This window comes from Schistocerca americana, chromosome 11 (genome assembly GCF_021461395.2).
Source record: "Schistocerca americana isolate TAMUIC-IGC-003095 chromosome 11, iqSchAmer2.1, whole genome shotgun sequence".
NCBI lineage: Eukaryota > Metazoa > Arthropoda > Insecta > Orthoptera > Acrididae > Schistocerca > Schistocerca americana.
This window is the reverse complement of record NC_060129.1, coordinates 198,305,902-198,322,891: the sequence shown is the minus strand read 5'-3', so window position 1 is coordinate 198,322,891 and position 16,990 is coordinate 198,305,902. Positions and strand designations below refer to the sequence as shown.

At 45.3% G+C, this 16,990-nt stretch overlaps 2 protein-coding genes across 2 annotated transcripts in view; both read right to left on the bottom strand.

The window, feature by feature from the left end:
• LOC124553553 (forkhead box protein L2-like) overlaps positions 1-1,318 on the bottom strand; it is a 29,946-nt gene extending 28,628 nt beyond the window's left edge. Inside the window, exon 1 of the mRNA XM_047127400.1 lies at positions 1,263-1,318. Coding sequence (XP_046983356.1) covers positions 1,263-1,318 — 56 coding nt within the window. The remainder of the gene's footprint in view (positions 1-1,262) is intronic.
• The window catches only part of LOC124553552, a 262,796-nt gene that overhangs the window by 24,161 nt on the left and 221,645 nt on the right, over positions 1-16,990 (bottom strand). Inside the window, exons 26-27 of the mRNA XM_047127399.1 lie at positions 8,525-8,562; positions 1,201-1,534 (exon numbers count right to left, since the gene is read on the bottom strand). Coding sequence (XP_046983355.1) covers positions 1,378-1,534; positions 8,525-8,562 — 195 coding nt within the window. The 3' untranslated portion in view covers positions 1,201-1,377. The remainder of the gene's footprint in view (positions 1-1,200; positions 1,535-8,524; positions 8,563-16,990) is intronic.

Sequence of the window (16,990 nt, the reverse complement as noted above, 5' to 3'; positions counted from 1 at the left end):
ACCTACCGTAGTCCTGCTTGGGCCTTACAAACAAAAGAAGAATATGTTATCTTTTGAGCATACTCCTTTCCTGAAGGCAAACTGCAATTCTGAGCACAAGTCATGTGAACCGAGACGTTCCACAGTTCTCTTGTATACTGCTTTCACAAAAATTTTCAAAATAGCTAGTAACGGAGACATTTGTCAGTGATTGTGAATGAACTTCAGAAGCAGTATTATTTCAATATATATACATAGGAAAAGAACTATTACCGCAAGAAGTGCCAAAATAACTCTTCCAGCAAGAGGACCTGCTGTAAAAGATAACACCTGCCAACATATAGCAGAAATAGTTTAATAAATTCTTAATCTTGGAGATGTGAGCTATATGGGTGTGAAACATGAAGAACAGTGTATTACAGGGAGTGCTGATGAACAGGTGCATTGACCAAGCCCTCAAAAAATCAAGGAAAGAATGCCTGCTGAAGGACGGAAAGAAATGGAGAGCTGGAATAGTCGGGTACATATTGCGATACGGATAATTGGTGAAAATGGCAGTCGATGGGATGGTGTACGAAAAGAATCGTACGGTTAGGCCTAAATACACAAATATGAGGCAGGCAGAAAGGAACGAGGAGTACGAAATGTGAAAACGGCGATAAATTTAACGTCAAAGTTGGGGACCACAGTTTAGATGAATTGAAGCAACTCTGCTAAAACTAGAAATGAAAAAAGATACGAGAGAGAAAGGAGGATATAAAAAGCGGGCTAGCAGAAGCAAAAGGTGCAATCGTGGTCAAAAGAAGTCCGATACGATCAAACACGTGCTTTAATCTGAGGTAGAAATTTCTGAGAACGTATGTTTGGAGCACATCAAGCAAGGAGCTGATTCGCGGACTTTGTGAAATAGAATAAGAGAATGGATGCAATTGGAACACAGAGCTATAGAAATACGTTCAAAATTATGTGGAAGGGTAAGACGAGAAGCGAAGAATTTCTCCACAGAATCAGCGAAGAGAGAAATGTGGAAAATACTGGCAGGAAGTAGGGACAAGATGACAGCACTCGTGTTAAGGCATCCGGGAGTAACTCGCACGGTAATGGACGGAGCTGTAATACGTATAAGATACCACGGGTAATGCCAATCTGTGGTGGCACGTATTGAGGATGTTGTAGCATATTTTAACTAAAGAATTTAGCAACTGTGGCAGTAGTACCAACCTGAGAGGCGAATGGGTTATGGCCGTCGCGATGAGCTCCGCATAGGAAAATGGCGGCTTCACGTGGGCAGCACCGGGCGAGCCGGCACCGCCACAGTGCCGCTCCTCTCCCGAACCATTTTCGACACTGCCCGTGACGGTTCCCCCTCTACAAGTATCGGTGGCGCCGTTACCACTGTCAGAATTGCCACCGGACGTCGAGGCCGGAGCAGTAGTGTCGCCCGTCACCGGTACCCGCGTCCGGTGCCGAGCCGAGGTGGGTCGAGTCGGGGGCGTCACATCCGACGCCGCCGATCTCGGAGACCGACGGGCCGGTCGAAGTCGGGACGGTGGTACTGTTTCGGTGAAACAGAGACAGTTTTGGGAGTTACAGATTTTGGTGCTCTATACGGGTACAGAAGGACATTCAAAAGGAAGTACAGGGTGTGACAGAATGAACAGCACAATTCTAATCGGACAGCACACAGTCGCTATCGCGCCTGCCCGAAATAAGTACGCGTGAGATGCACTGAGGCAGGACGGCCATTTGTAATTACAGCCTCGCAGAGTACACAGCTCCGAGCACTTGCCGCCGAGGTGTATTTCGGACGTAACGAGTCTCGTCACGTCGGTGACTCTTATTGCCATTTCGAGTCGAAATGACACGATAAAATTCTGGATAATCGGGTAAATGTACAGTGGGTGCAGCTACTCGGCACTACTGCATTTTGTGCAGAGGAGTAAAGTCCACGGAAACGGAGAACACGCAAGTCGTGAGGTGCGTCGAGCACTCACCCCGAGTCCTCACCGTACTGACGCCAGGCGTGCCTCGGCGCCAACGGAGCCAGATCGTTCCCTGCACTGCCCCGCCAGTGACAACCTGCACTTCCACCCGTAAAAATAGCAGGTCGTACTGAAACTAAGTGTACGAGATGAACTTGCCCGACTAACCTCTACCTGGAACCTTTGGCGGGTGGCCCGAAACTGCGAAACTACCGATTTCAGGTGAGCTCCATTTTCGTGTACAAAGTGGTACAAATAAACAGAAATAGAGGCACCACGTAACCGAGGCAGCTGGAGTATGCACGAGGAACGCCTTCGTTGAGAACGTGTCCCCCCTGTGGTGTGGCGTGGCTCGGCTTCATTTGACACAATCCGTCCAGTTCTTTTCTTTCGAGTATCTTCACGGTCGTGCAGTAAAGGTTACCAGAGATCGTGACACGTGCTTCCGACAGGAGGCGGCAACAGTTCGTACGACCTGCCACTCTGCGAACGTCTTGTGGCATCATTTTCCTAGTCAACTGGTTTCCCCAATTTGGAGACATTCATTGGCCAGCACAGTAGCCCAATTTCACTGCCCCCGACATCTCGTGGGGGTACTAGCAGAGTCAAGTGTACGTAACCCGTACTCGTACCGTGGCCGAATTCGACAAAAGGGTACGTACAGCTGTCGAGGAGATCCCACCGAACACATTGGATCGCGTAGTGGGAGCTTTTGTTTGTCAGAAATGTACGGAACGGAACGGTGACCGCCCCGTACGGCGTTCTATAGAAAACCAGGTGAAGGGCATTTATGATACGTAATGGTGGATATTTTTCCTCGTTTTCAATCTACATTTCAATAAATTTGTCAATTTGTTTCAAAGTTCTGTCCTTCTATATCACACTTTTCATTCTGTCAGAAACTGTACAGAGGATACACGGAACTAAGGCCAACATGAAAAAGTTAATAACAGATGGCAAAATGAATGGAAAACCAACACAGGAAGGAGAACACACAGATTTGTCCCTAAGATCAGGGAGAGACTAAAAACGAGTGTTTTTTTTTTTTTCAGTGTTTTCCATCCGTCAAGCAGAGTGAAACATGAAATGGATCAGTCACGGACTACATGCCAAATCAGTACAGTATCAAAAGCCACATGAATGACAGTTACACCAGTGGCAGTGTGGGCACTCTGGAGCACACACTGTGGGACCGTGCAGTGGGTGAACAGTCTACACGCACTGGGGATGCTGGGTCGCACACTACACTGAGCAACGAGTTGAGCTGGAGCACCTGTGACACTACTGCAGCCACGGAAACTGAGAAGACCGAGAACGTCACGAGGAATTCGACCACGAGTCGGCGTGCCGACATCCCGGCGAGACAATGCGGCGTACGTGTGGACGGGGTGCAAATGTGACCGGCAATCGCCAAACGGAGTGGTTTTCGAGAATTCCACTGTGTCGGTGTGAGTGACTACGGTAATGTGGGCTCTGTTAAGTTACAGTGATTGGTGCAATTGATTTCCACAGAGAAAACAGTGTCTATGCCTGAGAAATCTGTCAGACAACGGCTGCCGATCAGGGAAGGTTTTAGGACAGATCCCGTATTAGAGACCATTTTCTACAGTTCAGATGTACACTAATAAATGAACTTACACGGATTGATTTTTATATTGTTTTAATTTTTAAGCAGGTTAAGTACCTGAAAGACGTGGTCGGATGTGACTGTGACTTTGCACACATAAGAAGCATCGGTGGATTTTTAAACGATTAGGAGTTTCAATTCCTTGTGACACTTAGAACGGTCACCAGAGTGCAAGAGTGTTGTCAATGTGTAGTGTCATTCCCAGGCACAGTAAGGTACGTAATGGACACGAACAGCATTACACACTGAAATTTCATGGAAACTGAAATACACAGACAAATCAGAAACTATTTTCGATTAGCAAAACTAACGTACATACAAGTGATGACAAATATACACCCCATTCTACATACCTTACACAAACTTTCCAAACAGACCCCACATCGGTTAATGCATTTGTCCCCGTCACACCATTAAATCTGCGATTCCCCCTACAGCAAAATTCAGCAGCTGACTACGGCACCACTGGCGGATTGCCGTCTCGTTTTTACCGTTACTTGTGATTGCTGTCCTGTCGGGAACTTCTCCGGAAGTCCGAAAGTTTGGAAATCACTATGGGCGAGGTCTGGACTGTAAGGTGGGCGGTCCAGAATCTCCCAGTGAAACGCCCGGAGCTTTTCGGCAGTTCCGATTCCCACGTGTGGTCTCACTTTGTCGCGGAGCACAGTCACGTCGTCCACATCGAGAATCCCTCGGCGCTTTCTCCAGTGGCAGCGCTCGGACGTGACGGTGTGGAACAGTAAGTGTCGGCATTGACGGTTGCACCAGTTGGCACAAAATCCAGAAGGAACGGTCCACGGCTATCCCAGAAGGCCGTTAACATCATTTTCACGAAATATGGAATTTTTTATGTAACAGGCAAATCCGGATATTTTCACACTGTGCTCCACTGCTCGGACTCTGGTGTGAAATACAGTATCCACATTTCATCACCAGAAACAATGCAGCCCAGGAAACCTTCACCATCCTCGGAGTACCGTTTCAGACGATTCAGTGAAGACACCATTCGCTCGCCTTTCATCGTGTAGTCCGACTGCTTAGGCACCCACCGACACAAAACGTTCTGGTACCCTGAAGACCCGTGAACATTGTCATAAGCATTCCCGTACGATATGCCAGGCTCACAGGAAACAGTTGTGACACGCACACACCGATTTGCTTTCACTATTGCATCCACGCAGGAAGTGTCGTCATCTGTCAGCGACGAACACGGATTCCCCGAACGCTCGCCACCGTGCGAGGCTTCGCGGCCTTTTTCGGACTCACAACCCCACCGCTTCAATGTTCTCAAAGTGGGACAGTTTTCCCCACGTGTGGGTTGCATTTTCCCGTCCAACCTGACAGGTGTCTGTCCCTCGCTCCATAGAAAACGAAGCACACTTTGTCGTTTTAATGCTGTGGACGTGTGAAGCACATCTGCCATCATTAACAAATGACAGCACCGCCACACGGCAGAGCTACCGGCAGATAAGGTCGGCACGAACTGAGAAAGGTCCAATGCTGGCAATGGATATACTGACTTTCCATTTACAGCTGTAATGTGGCTAAAAAAAATAGGAACTTTCTGATTCGCCCTTCTATGTCGTGACATTTTTAGGATGACATATACCTCTTCCAGTCTTCTGTGATGACAAAAGATGTTCGAGACATTCCGAAGTTAGTAAGTGTCGGGACATTGCACTGAGGGAGATACTGACGGAAGAACGTCTCGAACCCGTCACGTCTACAAGGTGGGACGGTGAGTACAAGTCTCCAACTGCCGAGTGGTGCCGATCGTTCCTCGGTGTCACGGTTTGAATGTCTTTAGAAGACAAGGAGAGAAAAAACCTGGCTCGGAAGACAATTAATGGTCTCTTTTGGCATCTGTACGTGCACGACAAGCACAGTGAAGACTGCTGTAACGTGGTTTGGTGGAACTGTCTTTTCAGGGCCACCTCATCAAACATCAAGAAAGGTGACCGACAGAAATTTACTACATAAATCTACTGACATCTGACACTGAAGGGTTACAGATCACACACAGAAAATGTAACACCGGAGGTGGCATACTGACAAACCGTCCGCGTTCCATTTCGAGCTGCCACGGACTAGTGTGACACCAGGTTATCGGTAGCCGACAGAATTTGAAAGGGTCTCGCTGTCGGTCTCCATTTGGCCAGCTGGTCAGTATCCAGATCTGCGGAACATTTAGGCATTACAGTCAGCCAATGTCGGGCTCCACGGGAATTCGAGAGCAGGCGCTCTCACCGTCAAGGTTCCGGGCGAAAGCATCCGACCGCAGCACGGGAGGATCGCCATTTCGCGCACCGAGGGTACTGCCAGCCTTCACACCTACACCTCCTGTCGGCAAACAAATTACGGATCACCTGCAACATTTTGTGGTGGTCGTACACTCTCGGCCAGGCAGCAATGGCGGCTGGACTCGGGTATTACCTTCCCGTAAGTAGGCTGCATTTGGAGTGGTGCCGAGACTGGGAAGCACAAATTAGTGTATTAGACTGGGAAGCACAGATCCCCAACGAACGGCATCACACTGCATTCTGTGACGAATTGCCAATTCGTACTACCCCAGACGACCACGGTGGCGGCCTCAGGAGAAATCCTCTATTTACACTACTTCGGAGAGGCACGGCAGTGTTACTCCCAGCATCACAGTAGGGAGGGAAACGGTATACAACTGCAGGCCACAGATTGTAACAATTCTGACAACATTTGAAAGTATCGCGGCGCCATTTTCCGGCACGGCACTACACGTCCACGTGCGGCACATTCCTGTACGGACCGTTTCCGAGAAGTTGAGATACAACTGTGAGCACCCGTATCCCCAGCTCTGTTCCCGATAGAAATCCGAGGGATACGTCACACGTGAACTCTGCCTCGGTGCCACTATCTGGGATAACGAGGGCCGGCTACCGCAATCGTGGGCCGGGCTGACGTGGGAGGGGATACGGTGGGTCCGTGACACCCTTCCCGACCGAATATGTGCCGTATCCGGGCCAGAGGCGGCGTAACGTCGTACTGATAAGTCGAATCACACTGCCGAGTGCTTCGTAAATTTAACTCTGTTTCATATTCACCGAAATAACATCACGTACCCTCTCCACCGTTGACATTTCCTTTCATTTTCTCCTCCCCTTCTGGGTCCTTCACTGTCCGGCAGTGTAGTCGGTTAGTGGGTTAGGGGCTAGGAGTTAAAACTTAGTTTCCTAATTGTACAAAGAAGTTTTGCCTACTTAGGCAGAAGGCCTTTTGGGCAAACAAACACTTGTTCAGCAGTCGTTTCATTCTGCCTCTCTGCGACTCAACATCTTCACTGTATGGTGAGTGGCATCCTATACTTTCCATAAAACTGTAACTTAGAACTGACAGTCCAAAGTGTATTTTTCAAAGTACTGAGTGCGTGTTCAATCTGCAGACTTTTTGGTAGCATGTCTGGGTGAATACCTACAATGGCTCCCAAGAGTGATCTTATAAATTTATACAGTATGGACGTGATAGTCACATATGTAATCAACAGTGACAATACACCATAGATTTCATCCTATGACTTACTTTCATTTGATAATTAGGCAAGCCCAAAACAAACACTGTATGTGTCCTGTTGTTACATTTAGTAGTGTGGCTACACTTCACTTGGTAAGCAGCTGTACTCGTTGCTTCAGGGAAGGTAAGTGCTGCAGAATATCATCTAAAGGCGAGTGAACATTTTATCTAGGCGACAGCCAGGCCTCCATGCCCCCCCCCCCTCCCCCCTCACCACTGCTAATTACTGCAGTGAAGAAAGCGAGAGACAAAAAGTAGATTTCATTATTTTAAGGGGAAATGAGACTACAGATCGTTATTTATGAATACGTAATAGGAAAGGGAAAACCAAGATACGGCTCCTGTGTGATTGGAAAGGAAATTGCAAACACAGTGAAATGGAGGAGAAAGCAATGGATCACATAAAAATAGAGCCACACTTACCAAGAAGAAAGTTAATGGTGATATTAAAATGTTTACAGTAATAACTGCTAGCAGTACAGTGTATTTTTGTCCTACGCATAGTTCAACAACTTTGAGAGACGATGGGCTCATTGTCAGAGTTTAAAGCTTAGCTCAATATGTTAACTTCACGATAAGAACACTGTCTGTCTAAGCACATTGTTCAGCTGTGTGTAGGACGGAAATACTCTCAAATACTACCAATTATTACTCACATTCTTAACACGTCGGAGACCGAGCCCAACCCAGCCCGGGCCACAATGCCGTGTTCAAAAGACGACGCTCGAGTACAGGTCAGATTACAACTTTCTCAATATCCGAGCCATCTATCACCCGAAAACTGGACTCACTGTGTACGAGAACAATGTACGGACATCTCATGACCTGCCCCTCGACTGGTCGACTTAATTTACCTCGAAAGTAACAAACGATCACACTGATGTAGTTTCATATGCGCACTCATTAGGTTTCACAGTTGGCTCCATAACTCACCTCACATTTTTGTCCTTGGAGGATAACAACACTTTCTGTCATCATTATTTCAAAATTTGTAATTCATTAAAGAACGAAAGTAAATATGAAAAATAAATCTTGAAGCTTGACCCTTTTTAGTGCGTATTACTCTTCAAGATACACCAATTACATGTGCGTTGATAATGCTTCAAATAATGGTATAAATGGCCAACTTTTAGGCCCTATACTCTACTAAGTGGCCAGTCTCTAATGTGTTAATGGACAACATTAAATAAGAATGTTTGCCATTATTAAATATTTATTTTCTACACACAAAAAAGTTACATGTAAAGTCTACATCTAAAGGACGGAAGACAGTTCAACAAACTTTCGATAACATCGCCACTAGAGAAGTAGCAGAAGTTTGGGTTTGGGAGGTATGTGGAAGAACACGGCCATGTTGTTTTTTTTTTTCACACAGGAATAATGAAGCTTTTACCGTGTAATAGCTGAAGTATGCCCTCTGGTGGCTGCCTCCTGGAACAATTGGAGGTGGTTTCAGATCAAAGATGCAGAGAGATATTGCAGTTAATAAAAGAAACTATAATAACACTTGGGAGACAAATGATTACTCCTATAAGATTTTTTACTGATTATGTGTATCAAAGGTGGCAAAGCATGTATATTGCACACTGTGGACATTATATAAAACTACTACTACTACTACTACTACTACTACTACAATAATAATAATAATAATAATAATAATAATAGAAACAACAACAACAAATATTTGTCCACTGGTGAAAACTCCTTGTTAGAAAGATACACATTTCAATTTGTTGTAACTTCATTTGGCATTTTTAATTCATAATGAAACATTTTTTCCAGCATTTCATACCACCCTATGTACTGGTAGGATCGTACACGGTACAACTTGAATACAGAAAAATAAATGTTAGACACGATCCCTCACGATACAACACCCGATACTATAGACGTGGGACACTATGTGCGAGGCTGTAGAAAACTCTTACCGCGAAGACTACAAAAAGACAGTGAAAATATTTTAAGCAGATATATTTTACTTCACAAAGCCACAAGGGCAAGTCTTTGTCACACACAATTGTCCCTGCAACATGCAATCATTAAATTACAGTTAACATACATCATTAAAACTAACAGAAATTACTGAAGGAAATCAACGACAGTGGAGCAAGAAATATGGATTGGATTGGATTTTTTGGGGGAGGAGACCAGACAGCGAGGTCATCGGTTTCATCAGATTAGGGAAGGACGGGGAAGGAAGTCGGCCATGCCCTTCCAAAGAAACCATCCCGGCGTTTGCCTGGATCGATTTAGGGAAATCACGGAAAACCTAAATCGGGATGGCCGGACGCGGGATTGAACCATCGTCCTCCCGAATGCGAGTCCAGTGTGCTAGCCACTGCGCCACCTTGCTCGGTCAAGAAATATGGCTTAAACCAAACAAACGTGCACAAAAGTGGCAGATTGATTTAAACCATTTCTGTTACAAGTCAGGTACAGAAAGTTCTAGAGATACACTGAGGTGACTGAAGTCGTGGGGTACCTCCTAATACGGTGTCAGACTTCCTTTCGCCCAGCTCAGTGCAGCGACTCAATGTGGCACGGATTTAACGAGTCATCGGATGTCCCCTGCAGAAATACTGAACCACGCCGGCTCTACGTCTGCACAGTGCCTCGTCGATAACTCGGGTCGACAGCCTCGTGGGGTCTGCTCCACACTGTAACCCTACCGTCAGCTCTTACCGACTGAAATTGCGACTCGTCTAACCTGACCACAGATTTCCAGTTGTCCAGGGTCCAACCGATACTGTCACGAGGCCAGGAGAGGCTCTGTGGGTGATGACGTCAAATTCGGCAGCAATGTCCTAACGGATACATTCGTTATTTGTCCCACGTTGTTTTCTGCAGCTATTTTACGCACGGTCGCTCGTCTGTTAGCACCGACAACTCTGCACAAATGCCGCTGCTCTCTGTCATCGAGTGAAGGCTGTCGGCCACTGCACTGTCCGTGCTGAGAGTTAATGACTGAAATTTGGTATTCTCAGCACGCTCTGGACACTGCGGATGTCAGAATATTGAATTCCCTTAACAATTTTCAAAACAGAATGTCCCACGTGTCTAGCTCCAATTACCATTCCACGTTCAAAGTCAGTTAATTCCTGTTGTGTGTGCATAACTGCATTGGAAACCTCCCCACATGCACCACCTGAGTACAAATGACAGTCCGCCAATGCACTACCCTTTTATGCCTTCCGTACACGGTACTACCACAATCTGTATATCTGCATATCACTATTCCAGGACTTCTGTCACTTCAGTGTAATGAAAGCATCACTAGTTTTTGGATGAATGCTTTTTTTCAACTGGAGGGGACACACACACACACACACACACACACACACACACACACACACACACACACACACACACACTCTCTCTCTCTCTCTCTCTCTCTCTCTCTCTCTCTCTCCCTACACTGCACACAGCATACATAATGCCGGTCCTGCAGCTCAGCCGGTAGACTGGGATGGGAGTAGTGTCAGATGGAAAGGGTGAGGGGAAAAAAGATGTGAGGAGCAGAAGGGTAGGTTCAGGAAAGGCGGTGACGGGTCATAGGGAGGCAGCCAGTTGGTGGGATACGAATGTGACACAGGGGCAGTGGACCCACTTAGTTCGTGCAGAGCACAATGACGACACGAGGGAGTGGATTGAGAGGAGGAGCTAGAACAGAGTAATGGGAGACTCGGCAATACAATGTAGGTGCAATTGGTTAGCAAAGATCGAGACTGGGAGGCTGACGGGAACGGACAATGTGCCAAAGGATAACTCCCGTCCGTGTAGATCGGTGAAGCTGGTACCTGGCTGGAAGCATCCACATGGCACAGGCTGTGAAGCAGTGTGTTTTGCCACTGGGTGGTCACACCTGCTCTCGGCCACTATTTTATGGTCACATTCATTCTGCTCGACATCTGGTCGGTGGTCACACCCACATAAAATGCTGTGCAGAAATGGTATACAATACAGTCGGTTTCACAGGAGGCCCCGACTCTGACAGGACAGGATAACCCCGTGACGGGACTCGAGTAGGACGTGCCGAGTAGGAGAATCGGACAGGTCTCACACCCGAACCTCCCACGGGCACGTGACCCGTGTGGCGAGTGGTCGGGAGTGGGAGTTGCGTAAGTGTGGACCAGGATGTCGAGAAGATCAGGTGGTAGGACTGTGGGTAGGACGTCCCCCATTTCCGGGCACAATGACACACAGTTGAAACCGTGGCAAAGGACGTGGTTTGGTCCCTCTGGTCCGGGACAGTACCAGATGACGGGGGAGTTCTCCTTCGCAGCCAGTTCCCGGTGGTGGCGTGAGGATTAGTGGCGTGTGAGGATGTAGTGTGGGAAATCAGTTAGCCAACTGTGTTTTGGGTCGGTGCCCGTCTGTGAAGGTCTATGCGAGATGTTCGGCATACTGGACGAGGGACTTCCGTCTGTAGTTGGCCGAGCTGATTGGGTGTGAAAGGGGTGACGGCTGTCAAGGTGCAGGTACTTTTGGTGGTTAGTGGGTTCAATTTGGTCACAGAGATGGAGGTCAACATCCAGTAAGATATCACTCTGTGCAGAGGTCAACAGATGAGCAAGTAGGAGAGAAAGTGTCTCGGTGCTGCGTTCAGATCGTGATGATATCATCAATGAACCTGAAACAGAGTTGGGGTTTTGGAAAGCTAGGACTGTTTCTTCTAAATGGCAAATAAACCAGCAAATTTGTAGAATTTCTTTTTTGTTATCTTAATAACTTACTGAAGGCATGAATATATAGTGACTAATGAAAGTTTGTCTACGAAGAGAGGTCTGCAGTGGTGGGATTGAGTTTTTGAAACTGTCTATACTGTGAAGTAGGTTAAGAGTCAGAGGTATCACATCCTACAGCCATTCATCCCAGCCGGCCCTCGTCTTTTATTAATTGATGAAAATTTTTTTTGTAATTTTGCGTGATGTGCTTGATCACTGAAACAGACAGTCCTACTTTTGGAGGTGGTGTAGTGCAGTGGTTAAGATACGAGCACAATGTGTAGAAGACTGGGGTTCAAATATTGTTGTTATTTTGTATGTTGTTTTCTAACCAACAGACCCACATTTTCAAATGTGATAGAAAAATTAAAATAATTAAAATCACTGTTCGTTCCAAATGAAACAGTGGTTCCAAAAGATAACAGAGAGCTAGGAAAAAAAATTAAGAGCAAAGGAAAAAGTTAATATGATGATAAAGCAATGTGACAAAAGACTAAAAATTTAAAAGAAGTTACGTACTAAGCAATAAACTGAACAAAAATAAAAATTTTTGAAGCACCTGACGAGATCTGAGCTCACAACTTTCTGTGTGTTATACTCGTATGCTAACCACTATGCTACAATGCCTCCCACAGTAGAACTGCCTATTATAAAGCTCTAGAACATCGGGTAAAATTATAACTTTTTTTTTTCTTCATTGATTACTTGTAAATGAGGACCCACGGGAGTGAATGGCTGCAGGGTGAAATACCTGGAACTGTGACCTACATCACCTTATAGACAGTTTCAAAAAGTCGATCCCGCCCGTGGGCACCTCTCCTTGTCAAACAGGAACTCAAAATTTAATTTCCTGCCTTTCACGAGCAGTTGGCTAAACCGTCAGTCTATCTGAGCACATAACCGAGCCTGACTAAAACTTTAATTGTCATCAGTTTTTAATCTATTACTTTTATGAAAAGTGTTTTTTCATAAACCACATGTGATTTCAGAACAGTAACACTCGAGTATCACATATGATGGAAGTCGTGACTTGCCCTGCTGCAACAGAAATATATATAGACTGAGTTAAGTTTACTGGCACAGAATAAAATTAACGGTTATGTTATCAACATAGATGCTATTGCATCAAATATCAGTGATGTAAAGCTCAGAAACAAGAGAAAAATAAAACTTGAGTCAGGGCTGGTGGCATGCTCAGATAACTTAATTTTTGTGGCAACTGCTCACGAAAAGCAGGACATCGGCTCGGAATCCCAATCTGACAAATTTTCGTCGGTCACAACACTTTTATTACATGAGACTTCAGGATTTCTGAGCATTTCTTCACTGATATTATTTCATATTACTGTACCTTAATAGGTTTTCTCCATATTACCCACTTCCATTTGATCTCAGTACAATTAGTACTGTGAAGATATGCCAATGCATGACGTAACAGACGACTGCTTTGTTACAACAAAAGATTGTTTAGCTTATGCGAAAACAGCATGCATGTTGATGATTTAAATGTTGAAAGTTGATGTTTTCCTATACACTGATAAAGGAACACCATCTGCATCTTACGTTGACACTGGCATCATTAACACTTAGGCGCCGACGCCCGTAAAAATACGGGCGTGCGCGGCCTGCCTGAAAGTCCGGCGCCCGTAATTTTACGGGTGCGGGTTCTCGTTCTTCCCCTTCCTTCCTTTGTGTTCTTATGGCTCCCGCTTGTCTGGGAGACGCTGCACGGACTGTAGTTTGAGTATTGGTCACTAGATGGGGCGGGTATGCTGTGGAAGGGTGTGCTACCATTTTCATTTGTCGTGCTTTGTGAGCGGCGATTTTTTCCCGCACGGTCTCAGTAGCGTCGATACGGCGAAGCGTGGCTTGACAGACGAAGAAATTGCACCGATTCTGAGGACGGGTGGGACGACTACTGATCGTGCATCAGATATCGATCTATTCTCAGGACAATCCAGAATATGCAATGTTGTCAGTTTAGACCAGAACAGTGCACCTCTAGAATTTTTCTCAAATTTCCTGACAGACAGTATGATGAAACATATAAAGGAACAAACTAATCTGTATGCTCAACAATGCATCAGGAAATTACGAAGCACAAATTCCCTTTCACCCACCTGCTCATTATCAAAGTGGAAAGGAGTTACACTTATGGAAATAAGGAAGTTTCTGGCAATTGTAGTCCGTACGTGTGTAAGTGTGAGGCCACGTATACGAGAGCACTGGTGCAAGAACCCTGTCGTGTCGTGTAATTTCTGTCCAAACATCTTGAGCCGTGACAGATTTCTTTCTATTTTGAGAAACTTCCACATTAATGATAATTCCTTAGCGAAGAGGAAAGGAGAAACTGGCTATGACCCACTGCACAAGGTGAGACCCCTCCTAGATAATGTGCGTGCTAATTTCCAGCGTGCGTATACACCGTCTCAAAAAATTACAATAGATGAAGGCACGTGTAAATTTCGAGGGCGTGTTTATTTCAAACAGTACGTGCCACAAAAACCAAATAAATACGGTATCAAACTGTACATGTTATCCGAATCTGACAATGGTTACATCTGGAATTTCTGTTTACGCGGGTGAAAGGTCTGACACAGTGACTCTGATAAAGACATTGCTTGCAAATCTGTCAGGAAAAGGCTACACTTTGTTTACGGACAGATTCTACACAAGTCCAATACTTGCTTCAGAACTGGAAGCTGCAAAACTGCTCTCGCGGGAACAACAAGAAAACCTCGGCAGGGATTGCCTCGTGCTATAAAAGATCCGAACCTTCAGCGAGGTGAACTTATTTTCAGGCGTAAAGGAAATATGTTAGCACTGTGTTGGAAGGACAAAAGAAATGTGCATATGATAAGTACAAGGCACTCTGCTGAGATGGTCACTTTCACTGATCAGAGAGGAAGAGAGAAGTCAAAGCCAGCCTGTGTAGTGGACTGCAATAAAAACAAGTTTGGTGTCGACTTATCAGATCAGCGATTGCCATACGGCGCATTTGAACATCGAACTGTGAAGTGGTGGAGAAAGTTGGCATTCCATGGTATACTAACGGTGATTGTAAATTCCTGCATATTATACAATAAGGTTACTGCAAACATCTCACTTCGTGACAGTTATCTGTGAAAAAACTTGAACCCCGACCTGGCCCATCTGGACTCACAAGACTATCAACTGGAAATCATTTCCTGGGAAAGATTGAGACAGAAGTAGGTAAGAAACAGAAACAAAAACAGTGTGTATTGTGTTCTCTGAGAGGAAAAAAAACTGACCGGAAAAGTGTGGCGAAAAGACACAAGCTACCAGTGTAGTGAACGTAAAGTAGCATTGTGCAAAATGCCGCGCTTCAAAATTTACCACACAAAGAGCAAAATTGCATCCTAAAATAGTTACAAGAAGTTACTGTAGATAAGATAATTATAATGTTTGTGTAAAATAAAAAAATTCCTTCTAGAAAGAACAGTGAATATATCTTTGACCAATTTTTCCTTTTTTCAAAAACAATGTTATAATAATAACGCTTGTCAAAAGTATGTATTAATTGAAGAGAAAGGTATTATATATGGTTTTAAACAAGAAAGTCTAGGTCTTTCAATAAGAGTAATTTTATTGCTATAACTGAAACCTTTCATGAGTTGTTGTAGTTTAAAATACGTTAAAATCAGCCAGGCTTCATGGTAGACACCCGCGCACAATGGCTCAGGACCCAAAGTGTTAAGCATCTGGGCTGCACCTGCAACTTCCACAGAGCCACACACCTGGCTCTGACTACACAGTAGCGCACAACACAGTCTACATCTACATCCGTACTCCGCAAGCCACCTGACGGTGTGTGGCGGAGGGTACCTCGAGTACCTCTATTGGTTCTCCCTTCTATTCCACTCTCGTATTGTTCGTGGAAAGAAGGATTGTCGGTATGCTTCTGTGTGAGCTCTAATCTCTCTGATTTTATCCTCACGTTCTCTTCGCGAGATATACGTACGAGGGAGCAATATACTGCCCGACTCTTCGGTGAAGGTATGTTCTCGAAACTTCAACAAAAGCCCGTACCGAGCTACTGAGCGTCTCTCCTGCAGTGTGTTCCACTGGAGTTTATCTATCATCTCCGTAACGCTTTCGCGATTACTAAATGATCCTGTAACGAAGTGCGCTGCTGTCCGTTGGATCTTCTCTCTCTCTTCTATCGACCCTATCTGGTACGGATCTCACACTGCTGAGCAGTATTCGAGCAGTGGGCGAACAAGTGTACTGTAACCTACTTCCTTTGTTTTCGGATTGCATTTCCTTAGGATTCTTCCAATGAATCTCAGTCTGGCATCTGCTTTATCGACGATTAATTTTATATGGTCATTCCATTTTAAATCACTCCTAATGCCTACTCCCACATAATTTATGGAATTAACTGCTTCCAGTTGCTGACCTGCTATATTGTAGCTAAATGATAAGGGATCTTTCTTTCTACGTATTCGCAGCACATTACACTTGTCTACATTGAGATTCAATTGCCATTCCCTGCACCGTGCGTCAATTTGCTGCAGATCCTCCTGCATTTCAGTACAATTTTCCATTGTTCCAACCTCTCGATATAACACAGCATCATCTGCAAAAAGCCTCAGTGAACTTCCGATGTCACCCACAAGGTCATTTATGTATATTGTGAATAGCAACAGTCCTATGACACTCCCCTGCGGCACACCTGAAATCACTCTTACTTCGGAAGACTTCTCTCCATTGAGAATGACATGCTGCGTTCTGTTATCTACGAACTCTTCAATCCGATAACACAATTGCTCTTACTTTGTTCATTAAACGACTGTGGGGAACTGTATCGAACGCCTTGCGGAAGTCGAGAAACACGGCATCTACCTGAGAACCCGCGTCTATGGCCCTCTGAGTCTCGTGGACGAACAGCGGGAGCTGGGTTTCACACGACCGTCTTTTTCGAAACCCGTGCTGATTCCTACAGAGTAGATTTCTAGTCTCCAGAAAAGTCATTATACTTGAACATAATATGTGTTCCAAAATCCTACAACTGATCGACGTTAGAGATTTAGGTCTATAGTTCTGCACATCTGATCGACGTCCCTTCTTGAAAACGGGGATGACCTGTGCACTTTTACAATCCTTTGGAA